The following is a 12,182-nucleotide window of genomic DNA, read 5'->3' as shown; positions in this document are numbered from 1 at the left end:
CCATGACTGTGCCAAATGACCACGAGAAGACCGGGTCCGTTTTCCCCCCCGTCGAAGAAGAATCGCTGATTCGACCCACCGAGCAAGAACTGCATGATCTCGTTCATGTCGCGGATAACGTTCCCTACCAGGTGTGGCTGGTGATTCTCATCGGATCCGCCGAGCGGTTTGTCTTCTACGGCGCGTCGACCTGTCTCCAGAACTACCTGCAGAACCGCCCGCACGATCTGGTTCCGGGGGTCTTGGGACTGGGACAGGCAGATGCGACCGCGGTGAACTATGCGTTTATGGTGTTGGTTAACACGGCGCCCGTGCCTCTGGCTGTGGTGGCGGACGGCTGGCTGGGACGCTACAAGCTGATCTTGCTGAGCACGATGTACGTGGTGGGCTGGTTGCGGTTCCTCACTTCATGAATGGAAGAGCTGATTCGACTGCGTCTTCTCGTCTAGGATCTACCTGGTGGGCTCGTGCATTCTCTTTGCGACGTCGCTCCCTGCGGCCATCCAGGCGGGTGCTTCCGCAGCTGGTCTCGGGGTGTCCCTCGTGCTGATCGCGCTGGGCATCGGGGGCGTCAAGGCGTCTATCTATCCGTTCATTGCGGATCAATACCCTCACCATGAGCCGTTTGTGCGAGAATTGCCGTCCGGGGAACGCGTGGTCGTGGAGCGATCCCTGACCATCCAGTACATGTACAACTGGTACTTCTGGTTCATCAACGTTGCGTCGCTGTCCGGGATCGCCACCACGTTCATGGAGAAGTACTCGAGCTTCTGGTCGGCCTTTCTGCTTTGCTTCTGCTTTTTGTGGGTGGGATTGATCCTCATGCTGGTCTTCAAGAATCAGTTCTGTAAGTTGCCCACCCCGTTCGAGAACCGCAACCACCGCCTCCTCCTCGCTGACTCGCAGGGACCATGTAGCTAGGACTCCTCCGTCCGGGTCTGTCATGCCCAAAGTCCTGCGGGCGATATGGCTGGGGGTCCGCAGTGGCATGTCGCTCACGGCCGCCAGTCCGCAGGTGCAGGAGGAGAAGTACGGACGACAAGTGCCCTGGGATGACGAGTTCATCTCGGGCATCCGCGATGCCCTGGTGGCCTGTCAGATCTGGTGCGTTCCAACCCCTTGACACTCTTACAATTAAGCAGTGGTAACCGGCGTGATGGTGTAGTCTCGCCTTCCCGATCGTCTGGCTCTGCTGGGGCCAAACCTACAACAACCTCATCTCGCAGGCCGGCCAGATGGAAACATACGGCATCCCCAACGACGTGATGCCCAACGTGAACCCGATCGCCTGCATCATCGCGGGCCCCATCATCCAGCAGTGGCTCTTCCCCTTCCTCAACCGCCGGAAGATCCCCTTCCGCCCCATCGCCCGCATCTCCGTGGGCTTCCTGCTCATGGGCGCCTCGCTCGCCTGGGCTGCGGGCCTGCAGGCCTTCATCTACCGCGCCGGACCCTGCTACGATCGTCCCCTGGACTGCCCGGCCGCGCGCCGCGCCGATGGGTCGGTGATCCCGCAACACATCAACGTCTTCCTCCAGGTCCCCTGCTACGCGCTCATGGCCGTGGGCGAGATCTTCTGCGTCACCACGGGGTCGGAGTTTTGCTACTCGCGCGCGCCCAAGAGTATGAAGTCCATTGTGCAGGCGCTGTTCGTGGGGGCTGCGTCCATCAGCTATGCGCTGGGGATTGCGATCTCGCCCGCGGCCAAGGATCCGAACATGACGATCTTCTATGCGTGTTTGACCGGCGTGCAGATCTTGATCACCGTGGGCTTTTGGTTCAAGTTTAGGAAGTTGGATCGGGCGATTATCGTCTGATGGTAGTAGTCGCACATCCGTACTGTGTAGAATCATAATCGACAGTGATCTATCTGAACGTCATCCATCCGGCGTGTCCTCATTCAGCCCTTGTTTGCTGTTCTCTGTCATGCGTAGACCAGCAGTGATCGACCGTCACGGCTAATCCCTGTCATCACGACATCCCGATCCCTTACAGTCATCGACAGTCATGAACAGTCACCAGCAACAGTCACCATCACCAACAGTCATCGCGCCTTCACCAACCCCTCCATCCTCATCCCACTCTGCCCTTCCTATCCCCGAACAAACAGTGCACACACACATCCCCCCCCCAATTCAGAACATCCACAATGGCCAGCGGAAAGCAAGCCCTCCTCCTCGGCGCCGGATTCGTCTGCGAGCCCACCGTGCAGGCCCTCTCCGCCGCCGGCGTGCACGTCACCGTCGCCTGCCGCACGCTCTCTGCCGCGCAGGCCCTCGCCTCCAAGCATCCCAACACGACGGCCGTCGCCCTCGACGCCTCGTCCCCGGAAGCGCTCAGCCGCGCCATCGCCGCGCACGACATCATCATCTCCCTCCTCCCCTACACACTGCACCCGCTCGTCGTGGAAGCCGCCATCACGCACCGCAAGCCCGTCGTGACAACGAGCTACATCTCGCCGGCGCTGCACGCGCTGCACGCGCGCGCGCAGGACGCCGACATCACCATCCTCAACGAAATCGGGCTCGACCCGGGCATCGACCACCTGTACGCGGTCAAGACGATCGACGAAGTGCACCGCGCGGGCGGCCACATCAGCTCCTTCACCTCGTACTGCGGCGCGCTCCCCGCGCCCGACGCCGCCGACAACCCGCTCGGCTACAAGTTCTCGTGGTCGCCGCGCGGCGGGCTCCTCGCCCTCCGCAACCCGGGCAAGTGGTACCAGGACGGCGTGGTGGCCAGCGTCGCCGGCGAAGACCTCATGGCGGCCGCGCAGCCGCACCGCATCGACGACCTCGCCCTCGTCGGCTACCCGAACCGCGACTCCGTCGGCTTCCGCGACTTCTACCGCATCCCCGAGGCGCGCACCGTGTTCCGCGGCACGCTGCGCTACCCGGGCTTTCCCGCGATCATCCGCGCGCTCGCGGCCATCGGGTACTTCTCGCAGGAGGCGCGGGCGGCGCTGGCCCCGGGGGCCGTCCCCGGGGAGGTGAGCTGGGCGGCGCTGACGGCGGAGATGCTCGGGGTCTCCTCGGCGGGGCTGGTGGCCGCGGTGGAGGAGAAGGTGGCGGCGGTCGTCGCGGGCGAGGAGGAGAGACGGCGGGTGGTGGACGGGCTGCGGTGGATCGGGCTGTTTGAGGAGGAGACGCCGGTGCAGGGCCGGGCCACACCGCTGGATACGCTGTGCGGGGTGCTGGAGCGCAAGATGGCGTATGCGCCGGGCGAGCGCGACATGATTGTCCTGCAGCATGTGTTTGACATCGAGCATGCCGATGGCTCGCGCGAGAAGCGGTCGAGCACGCTGGTCGAGTACGGCGAGCCGCTGGCGCCGGGCTCGCGCAGTGCCATGGCGAAGCTGGTGGGCTTGCCGTGTGCCGTGGGTGTGCTGGCCGTGCTGGAGGGACGCATCACCGAGAAGGGGATGGTGGCGCCGTGGACGAGCTCGGAGATTGCTGCGCTGCTGCGGGAGGAGTTGAAGGAGAAGTTTAGCATTGAGTTGACCGAGAAATCCTGGCCGGCTTAGATAGTATTGGCATTGGATTGGCATTGGCTTCGGTGGTATGTGTAGCTAAGAGTATCTATCTACATAGGTTTCATAGTCGGCAAGCGAAAAAAAAAGAAAAGCGTCCTTAACGGTTTACAGGCGCACTGCGTGATGCTTCCATCCCTCACAATCCCTCAGATCGTACTTGAACCGCGCATTCCTCCCCTCGCGCTCCGGATACACCCCGACACGATCCGGCCTCCACCGCCAGAGGTCCTTCCACTCCTCGCTCAGCGTCCCCTCGAGCCCCTGCACCACGTACTTGCCGATATTCGTGAGGTTCTTGAACGTGTACCCGCTGCCCCCCGTCGCGATGAAGAGCGAGTCCGGCCCGTCTTCGTGGTACCCGACGATCCAGTTATCGTCGTGCGTCTCGACGTCCCAGCAGACCTTGCTGCTCTCGACCTCCGCGTCCCCGAACTCAGGCAGGATGTACCGCGCAAACTCCAGGGTCTTCTCGCGTCCCACGCGCGGCTGCGTGTCCGTCGGGTGGTACGCCTGGTCGCGCGGGAGGCTTCGCACTTCGCCGTGTGCGCCGCGCGGGTCCGCCCACCGCTCGCGGTTCACGACGGTGATGTCGAGGTTGCAGATCTTGAAGATCCGGTCCTCGTTGGGCGGGAAACAGTATCCACGGCGCGCGATATTCAGCACCGGCAGCCCCTTGTACCGTTGGTACTGCTCCTCGGACATGCGGATGTGCGTGACGCAGTAGCCTGAGGCGTGCAGCTGGTTCTTGAAGTCCAGTAGGGTCTCCGAGTATGCGCCGGCCGCGACGATGATCTTATCCGCGTACCAGGTCGTGTTGTTCTCGGTGCGCACGCCCACGATCCGTGGGTGCGTCTTGTCAGCGCCATGCAGGAACTCGACCACCGTGCCAGACTCGCCGGCCACAAACTCCACTCCGAGACGCTCGCACTCGCGCTTCAGGATCAGCATCGCGTTCGTCGACTCCACCCACCCCGCATTCCCGTTGTAGATGCCCCGGAACGTGGGCTTGCCATCCGGGCTCGGCACGGGCTGGCCGCCAGCATACTCGCCGACTTGGGCACGGCGACGGTCATGCGCGTAGCCCAGCGCCGGGTACAGCTCAAAGGCCGCCTGCCAGTCTGGCAGTTCGATGATCTTGGACGGGTCCCCGAGTGCGCGAGTGTTGGACACTGCGGTCGTGAAGGTCTTTTCACGGTCCTGGTCCTGGGAGCCGTCCGTGCCGTAGATCCAGCCCGTGGGGTGGAAGACGTCCTTCCACAGCGGGTCTCGCCACAGCTCGATGGCTTCCTGAGAGAGCACGGAGTAGATATCGTCCGGATACTCGGTGCGGATGATCTTGTTGCGATCATATCCCGCAGACGACGGCGACGGGACTGGCCATCGGTCCAGCACGCGAACGTTACGATAGCCCGCGCGAGCCAGCCACCAGGCAGAGGAGAGACCGAACACACCGGCGCCCACGATTATGATCGGGCTCGAATGAGTGAGTTGGGGCATGCTGGCAGTAAGAGTGATACGACTGAATGGGAAGATGATCGTGCTGAGATGCTTGCTTCAGGCCCAAGCAGCGTATATAAGGACCATCTAGAGAGTTTGCACGCATAGTCCACATCTTACACGTCATCCGGCGCTCTGTCATGGCACAGTTGACACTGTCGATGCAGGGCACGGTCATGCATGGAGAGATCTCTGTCAATCAGTGGCGGCCAGGCCTTACAGTCATCTCCATGACAAGCTCCACGTGTGTCTCTATCGTCAGATCTGGCCGGTGTCAGATCACTTCAAATCAATGGCTGACTGTCCCCGCCCCTAACTCCATCCATGTCACATATTGAATGATCTTCCGAAATCCCTGACTCATTGGCCATAAGACGCGCAGATGAAGGTCAGCAAGGGAAGGCGAGATGACTGCTGTATAGTAAGCCCTAATGCCATTGTATGTCCATTCCCATATAAATAGTGGTATCCGTATCAGGACAAGTACGGCTTCAGCGTATTGCCCAAGCCTATAGTATGACTACTGCCGTGTCCTAGAACAATATGCGTTTTCAGTCCAGCACCAGTTACGGACATGTCATCGACATCCGCTCAGAATCGGGCACGGCCACCGGCCGGCCACTGCAGGACGAGCTACTAGACTCTCTCCGAGGGGGCGATGCCGTCCAGTCGGTTAGTGATGGGTGCCAGCCGCCCATCGAGTGGAGTCGATCCATTCCCACCAGTAAGTCCTTTCTGGCACTCAGGAGATCCGCCATTGATCTGTCGAGCACTAGGCGTCCTCTATGAAGGTCGAGGCATTGACCTGTACGAAAACATCACCAGAGACCCCGCGTACTATCTGTACCGGGACGAGTTCTCCATCTTCCAGAGATATTCGCAGGACATTGTACGCTGCATACAGCTTATCAAGCAAGTGGCAGAACACTAATTCCAGGGCAGGCCACGGCTCTCCTGAGACCGGTAAACGCAAGAGAGGCGAAGAGCCTCATCAAGCCCGAGTCATCCGAGGACACCCATCTCATCCTCGTCGATCTCGGTCAGTTGCCCTTTGTGGAGTGCTCTTTACCTCTTTCCCTCTGAGGAACTGTGCATAGCAACAGTGCTGACGAAGTACAGGCGCCGGGTAAGTCGATTCCGCCAACACGATGGCCGATCCTGAAGCGAGAGCGAACGCTGACTGGCTCAACTACCCAGGCGCCTTGACAAGTCTGCCTGTTTATTGGACGCGATCTCAAAGCGTATTCCACTGTTGAGCAGCAAAGGTGTGTCACAGACAACATCTGCAACCTATTGTGCCGTAGGTACCCCTGCCTCATTTACCTGAAGGATTGACGTAGAAAGCCAATCGAACCAGGCTTGCTGCAGAATTCAGATACGGTTAGTGCTGACCCGTCTATCCATGCCTAGGTGGACATCCAGCATGAGCAATTGCAGAGGAGGATCGACCAACTGGTCCGACAAAGGCCCGAATTCAGCCGCGGCCATGTCGATACGTCTAGCCCTATGAAGTTGAAGAGCAGTATCTCCGCGCAGGGGATATGCGGATCTTACTACGACGCGATGGGATACCTTGCGAGCGGAGGGCTGGTGGACGAAACGCCCGAGCTCAAGCACCATGGCGGCCCCTTCCGCAAGTGTCTAATGTGGCTTGGCTCCTCCTTCACCAACATGAAACCCACGGAGGCTGCTCGATTCCTTCGCCAGTTTACTCGCAACGGCGTCCTCCAACCAGGGGACTTGATGCTGGTTGGGATCGACCGTTGTAGGCAGGTGGACAAGGTCATGGCGGCTTATAGCGTATCCTCACCTTCCTGGCAACGGTATGTGCAGAACGGGATGCGCAATGCGGCTGAAATCCTGCAAGAGGAGTCCCTGGTGGGGGATTGGGAGTATGTGGCGCGGTGGGATGCTGCAGAAGGCCGGCATGTGGTATGTCATTGCCCCGACTCTCTCCTGACTTTGTGATTCGGCCGGTTGAGAAAGTGAATGTCGAATGAAGTGTTCCGTCAGCACTAACGATGCATTGACAGAGATTCGCAAAGAGCACTCGACCGCGGGCCCTGCAGTCGCGAGAGACGGCCATCCCCGAAGGAGAGCACGTCTTCCTGGCGCAGTCTTACAAGTATACTCGAGCAGACGCAACAAGCGTGTTCGAAGCGGCAGGCCTTCAATTGCTGGACGAGTGGGTCAACGCTGACGACGATTGTTCCTTGTTTCTGTTGGAAAATCATCGTGATTGATTGGTTAGACGGCGAATGGTTTTGATGCCCTTGGCGGCGACACTCTGCATTGGGCGCAATTTTGAAAAGCCAAACAGAGTAGAGTGAAAGCTTGGTCAATATCTTGATTCGACACTAAAAGATGACCCAATTAAGATCAACATAGCGACTCATTGTTATTGACGGGTCGACGTGATTGATAAGCATCCTTTGTGCCATCAAAGCCTTCCCTTCACGCGATGTAACCCCAATCGACATGGGTCAATCTCACTGGCCTCAAAATCTCCGCCCCCGAGCCCACGACGGATTCTGGCTCCGATTCTAGACAATAATAATATCAAGTGGACTGCACACTCGGCCACCGGCGATTCTCGAGGACCAGGATGTGTGTTGACACCATCCAAGCCCCAGCGGTCTCGCCATATCCCTGTCCTGGTGTAGTTGGCAGTCGAGGATGAAAAGATTATTTCCCTTAGATCCTGAGTAGAATAATTCCCAGCGTCTGACGACGCGGAAAGGGGAAAACCAGGGTCTTCGTAAGAAGAGCAAATGACTCCATCTACCCTGTCCTGTCACCCAGGCCCCGAACCCAACGAAAGATGTCATCTGAAGATTCCAAAATCGCCCGCCGCCGGGCAAAGAACAGAGACGCACAGCGACGACACCGTGCGTGCCTGAACTCAATTTCCTGCTCGTACTTGCAAGCTCGATCATGCGGACTCTAGCTGACTGAAACAGGACAAGCAACCCGAGCGAAGCTAGCGGAGCTGGAAGCTCTGAAGTCGTCCCAGCGCCACGGCCGCGGCCCTCTCTCCCCAGATGTCCTGCCCGCGCTGTCCCCCGCGACCGCCTCAAGCTCTTCATGGGAAGAATCGCTCAGTCTCGAAGATGCGTCGCATCTGTGTCTCCTTCGCTCCGGCCGCCCGCCCGGCCAGCAGCCCCGGTCCCAGCTCCCGCAGCTGCTCAAAAGCCCCCCGCCCCCTCCCGCCTTTTGCCTAGAGCACGACGCATCCGGGCTGAGCCCGCTCGATCTCGACCTCTCCCTACCCGGCGTCGACAACTGGAAACTCGACACAAGCCCCACCAAGGGTCTATCCGAAGCCGCCACCGCGCGGAGCATCAGCAGCAGTAGCAGCAGCAGCAGCAGCAGCGGAGATTCATTCACCAGCACGATCGCCAGGGCGCACGAAACCCAACCCTCCGGTCTCGACGAGGTGCAGTGCAAATCCGCGCTGCATCTCGCCGCGGTCTCGGCGAACGTCGAATGCGTGCGGACGCTGCTGGCATACAATGCCGATGTGAATGTCGTCGACGGCAATGGGCGCACCCCGCTGCATGTGTGTGCCGCGACGGGGAACACGGCGGATCATGTTGCGGTGGTGCGGTTACTGGTGAACTCGGGCGCGAGTCTGTCGACGAAGGATCACCGGGGTCTGACGCCTTTGCAGGTGGCAGCGGAAGCGGGGAACCACCGGATCATTGAGGCGTTGATACTCTTGGGTGTAGATGTGAATGCGGTCTGATGCAGTGAGAGTTTTCCCTGTGCAAGAAAGTAATGAGCGATGTAGTACGCGTAGATGACTCCGTAAGCACTTGCGAAAGGCTTCGAAGGCGGAGATAATATTCCTTCTTGGACAGAGGGGCGCCGCGTTTAGATCGATCCAGTTGGAGATAGCACGGGTCTAGTATCCTCATTCGTGGTACAGTGTTATATTCCCAAACTGATCCTAGAGGTAGTGAGAGACTTGGGAAAGCCAGAGGCGATCATCATCAACAAGCGAACGAGCGACAGCCTGGCTTCTCAGGCACCAACAAGCATGGCCCCCAGGCAGGAATCAATTGCCTACAGAAAACGTCAACAAGTAGATGGCATGTACACAAACAGGATTTTTATTGGTATAGCTGCAAATATGTACTCATTATCTTCAAATCGGCCGTACAGTATGAGCGACAAGAGCAAATTCCTCCAGCGCCAAGGTCCATCTCCCTTGTTTTCTGAGATGGACTCGTCAAGAAAACACCAAGCAGGATCGTCTAGCGACAGATCCAGCCATCAACGAAACAAAACAACGATTCCTTATGGGAAGCGGGAGGGAGAGGGAGGAGGAGGGGGAGGGGGGGGGGGGGGTTCACGAAGAAGAGAAGAGGAGAGAAAAGGATTTAAAAGTCGTTATTATGTACCGGTCTCGGGGTGCAAAGTGTTTCTGTTGCTGCTACTTTGCTAGCTGCGCAAAATGGAAAGGGATGACACAACAATGTATAAACGATGGCATCAAAAGGAGATGACTTGACTTCGTAAACCTCAAATCGCCCGAATGCACGCTCCATGGTTCAGCAATCTCTGACTGCTGACTTCTTTTTCCGCGCTTTTTTGTTTTTTCCTCGGCTCACGACAGCACGTCTTTGCCTTGGTTCACTGACACGAAGCCAGATTAGTAGATGACATGCAGATATCAAGCTTTCCTGCGTCGCTTTGCATTGCCGCCATATCCCTTACCTCCCTGAGAATCACTAGCCCCGCTCGCACCATTGTATTGGGGGGCTTCGTCCACAGTGCCGCTAGGACTGGTTGCCTCACTGTCAGTGATCGTTTCGACAATCCGGCCGGAGTCCATATTGTGATTCTTGTTGCCGATCGGCAGCTGCGGGCTTGCACCGCCAATGGGACTGTAGCCAGTACCGTCGTAGCCATGGAAGAATCCGGTAGTCTGGTCAGGCGCGGCTGGGGGATCAAAGAGATCTGCTTCCGCAGGGATTTGGTCAAAGTCGAACAAATCACTTCCATCTTTCAGGTCGTCCACACCGGTGGGAACGGGAGGCTCAGCTGGGACGGCCGGTGGAACTGAGCTGGTCGAGTCACCGAAGTTTAGGTTGTTCTTATTGTGCTCAAGGTCTCCAATATCGGTGAAGTAGTCGTTATTGAATAATGCGTCAAGGTCAAGTGGGGGAGGGGGCACGCCTCCATTTTCCGATGCAATGCCGGGAATGGATCCGTTGGGACTCAAAGGCTGCAGAAGGTTGGTCAAGTTTTGCACAGAGCGATCTTGTTCGGCTTGCATCTTCATGAGGTTATCTATCTCGGCGCGGGTATTTGCAAGGCGGCCGGAATAATTAAGCGGCATGGGTGGAGGGGTCGGGGTGATTAGAGCGCTGTTCGTCGGAACGGGAATATTTGCGTCGTTATGAGTCTCGTTGGCCATGAGCCGGAGCATATCGGCGCGCTGATTAGGGGTGAGCGGAGAATTACCACCAGACGTCTCAAGAGAGGAGAGCACATTGGGGAAATCGGCAAATGTCGTCGGGATACCATTCTGCGCATTGGAATTATGGATCGCAGACATGATATCCCGCTGTGGGTGTTGCTGGGTTTGCGATGGCGGTGTGCCCTTGGGTCGAGGACTGGTCTCGAAGACCTCTTCGACATGGCCAGGCTGGGCAACACTGGGTTGTCGGCTGTGATTGCGAGACTGTGAGCGGTCGTAGGAACTGGCTGCGGGGGACAACGTGGTCGCGCGGCCATGGCGTTCCGGCACGGGGGGCGCCTTCAGCAGCAACGGCTGCTTCTTTAGTGTCCGTTGTGTGCTAGGACTATTCATGTTGGCAGCACCTAGCGCGCTCAGCGGGAAGTTATCCCCCATATCGACGACGTTACCTTGATCCTGAGAGATGACGCCAGCAAACGAATTGGCAAGGTTCTGCGTGCCGTCGGAGCCCTGGAGACTGCGATTGTATACCGTCGCCAAGAAAGTCAGGATGGCATTGATGGAGTTTTCATGGCGGTTATGCTGTTCCTGGAAATTGGCCGCCTGCGCGTACAGCTGCTCATGCTCTCGCCTTAACTTGCTGATGGTGTTGGAGATGATCTGCTGCTGCTGACGAATGGCTTGCAACTCGCGATAGACACCGGCAAGTTGATCCTTGGGCATCAGACTCCCGGGTACTAGAGAAAGTTGGCGACTGCGGTTACGGTCATCCCGGGACGCACCATCTTCACCATATTCATCCCCCTCGTTGTCATCCACCTCCTCGGTTTTGACCCGCACATTCCCTTTCCCGGTCTTGCTCCCTTGGCCTGCCGTGTTCTTGGGCTTCTGGATCAACCAGAGCAGATCCGGGTGGCCGCGCTTGAAATAGGGATTTGCGTATTCGCTGGGGCTCTTGTTTTTTCTCTCACTGGCTCGCATTGAATTGTCGGAGAGCCCCACCTTCTTATGGAATCCGTACATGTTCAGTTGGCGAACAAACGAAGCGTAATTGTTATGCTTGAAGAGTTCCGGTATCAATGTTTTGGCAAATTCGTCTTCGTCAAGCACGATGAAAGAATTCCCATCGTCAGACCATCGTATGAGATCTGTATTCTTTGACTCGTCCAGGAAACTGAACGGTAATGGTTAGCGCCTCAGAGAACGTTCGACGGGGGAAGAGTAAAGAATCAGCCTACCTGCTCAGCTTTTGTACAAAGGGCGGGATCTGTTTTCGTTTGGCCTGCGCCTCCCTCTTCGCAACCATTGCGCGCCGATACAGCTCGTCGAGACTTTCCCCCCATGCTCCTGCTTCTCCTCCAGTAACTCCATGTTCAGGGTAGTTCGCCGTCGTCTGTTCATATCCCCGACCTCTATTGACGAGTTGATTCGGCAGCTGTCTACGAGCGATCTGGGTTGATGCAGCGGGCGCACTTCCCTGGATTTCTTGATTTGTCGAGTAGGCCGGCAGGTTGTAGGAGCCGACATCAGTGTAGGGAGGTGTCATGACCGTGGGAGGATTCTGGCCCCATTGTAAGAACTGATCATTCGAGAGCTGGGTGCCGGGGTTCGGCGCAGGATAGTTGGACGCTGGGCCTATCTGCGGATGGACGAGAGGGGGTGTGCCAGGAGCAGGTCTTTTGCGGGTTACGCCTTGAGGACTCATCACAGGCGATGGAGTTGCCGGCC

The 12,182-nt window shown here is 58.0% G+C and overlaps 6 protein-coding genes across 6 annotated transcripts, besides 3 other annotated features; 4 read left to right on the top strand and 2 right to left on the bottom strand.

Annotated features, from left to right (window-relative positions):
• Positions 1 to 2: 2 nt before the first annotated feature.
• Positions 3 to 1,817, top strand: ACLA_003410 (oligopeptide transporter; the record flags this gene model as incomplete). Its single annotated transcript, XM_001276353.1, has 4 exons — positions 3 to 376; positions 450 to 847; positions 918 to 1,104; positions 1,166 to 1,817. The coding sequence occupies 4 exons, from the start codon at positions 3 to 5 to the stop codon at positions 1,815 to 1,817; spliced, it is 1,611 nt and encodes a 536-aa protein (XP_001276354.1).
• Positions 1,818 to 2,149: 332 nt separating this feature from the next.
• Positions 2,150 to 3,523, top strand: ACLA_003400 (saccharopine dehydrogenase; the record flags this gene model as incomplete). Its single annotated transcript, XM_001276352.1, has 1 exon — positions 2,150 to 3,523. The coding sequence occupies one exon, from the start codon at positions 2,150 to 2,152 to the stop codon at positions 3,521 to 3,523; it is 1,374 nt and encodes a 457-aa protein (XP_001276353.1).
• Positions 3,524 to 3,637: 114 nt separating this feature from the next.
• Positions 3,638 to 5,029, bottom strand: ACLA_003390 (NAD(P)/FAD-dependent oxidoreductase; the record flags this gene model as incomplete). The annotated part of the gene is made up of 1 exon (XM_001276351.1): positions 3,638 to 5,029. One exon carries the CDS (start codon positions 5,027 to 5,029, stop codon positions 3,638 to 3,640), a length of 1,392 nt encoding a protein of 463 aa, XP_001276352.1.
• Positions 5,030 to 5,572: 543 nt separating this feature from the next.
• ACLA_003380 (L-histidine N(alpha)-methyltransferase) lies at positions 5,573 to 7,272 on the top strand (the record flags this gene model as incomplete). The annotated part of the gene is made up of 6 exons (XM_001276350.1): positions 5,573 to 5,753; positions 5,806 to 5,918; positions 5,972 to 6,068; positions 6,133 to 6,155; positions 6,440 to 6,961; positions 7,063 to 7,272. 6 exons carry the CDS (start codon positions 5,573 to 5,575, stop codon positions 7,270 to 7,272), a joined length of 1,146 nt encoding a protein of 381 aa, XP_001276351.1.
• A 578-nt stretch (positions 7,273 to 7,850) lies between these two features.
• ACLA_003370 (Ankyrin repeat protein) lies at positions 7,851 to 8,774 on the top strand (the record flags this gene model as incomplete). The annotated part of the gene is made up of 2 exons (XM_001276349.1): positions 7,851 to 7,917; positions 7,990 to 8,774. The coding sequence occupies 2 exons, from the start codon at positions 7,851 to 7,853 to the stop codon at positions 8,772 to 8,774; spliced, it is 852 nt and encodes a 283-aa protein (XP_001276350.1).
• Positions 8,367 to 8,402: a microsatellite.
• Positions 8,368 to 8,402: a microsatellite.
• Positions 8,775 to 9,343: 569 nt separating the features above from the next.
• Positions 9,344 to 9,379: a microsatellite.
• A 325-nt stretch (positions 9,380 to 9,704) lies between these two features.
• Positions 9,705 to 12,159, bottom strand: ACLA_003360 (heat shock factor family protein; the record flags this gene model as incomplete). Its single annotated transcript, XM_001276348.1, has 2 exons — positions 9,705 to 11,628; positions 11,693 to 12,159. 2 exons carry the CDS (start codon positions 12,157 to 12,159, stop codon positions 9,705 to 9,707), a joined length of 2,391 nt encoding a protein of 796 aa, XP_001276349.1.
• Positions 12,160 to 12,182: the final 23 nt, after the last annotated feature.

The sequence above is a fragment of the Aspergillus clavatus genome, genomic scaffold (genome assembly GCF_000002715.2).
Source record: "Aspergillus clavatus NRRL 1 1099423829750 genomic scaffold, whole genome shotgun sequence".
NCBI lineage: Eukaryota > Fungi > Ascomycota > Eurotiomycetes > Eurotiales > Aspergillaceae > Aspergillus > Aspergillus clavatus.
The sequence above is the reverse complement of the archived record's forward strand: the minus strand, read 5'-3'. Positions and strand labels throughout refer to the sequence as shown.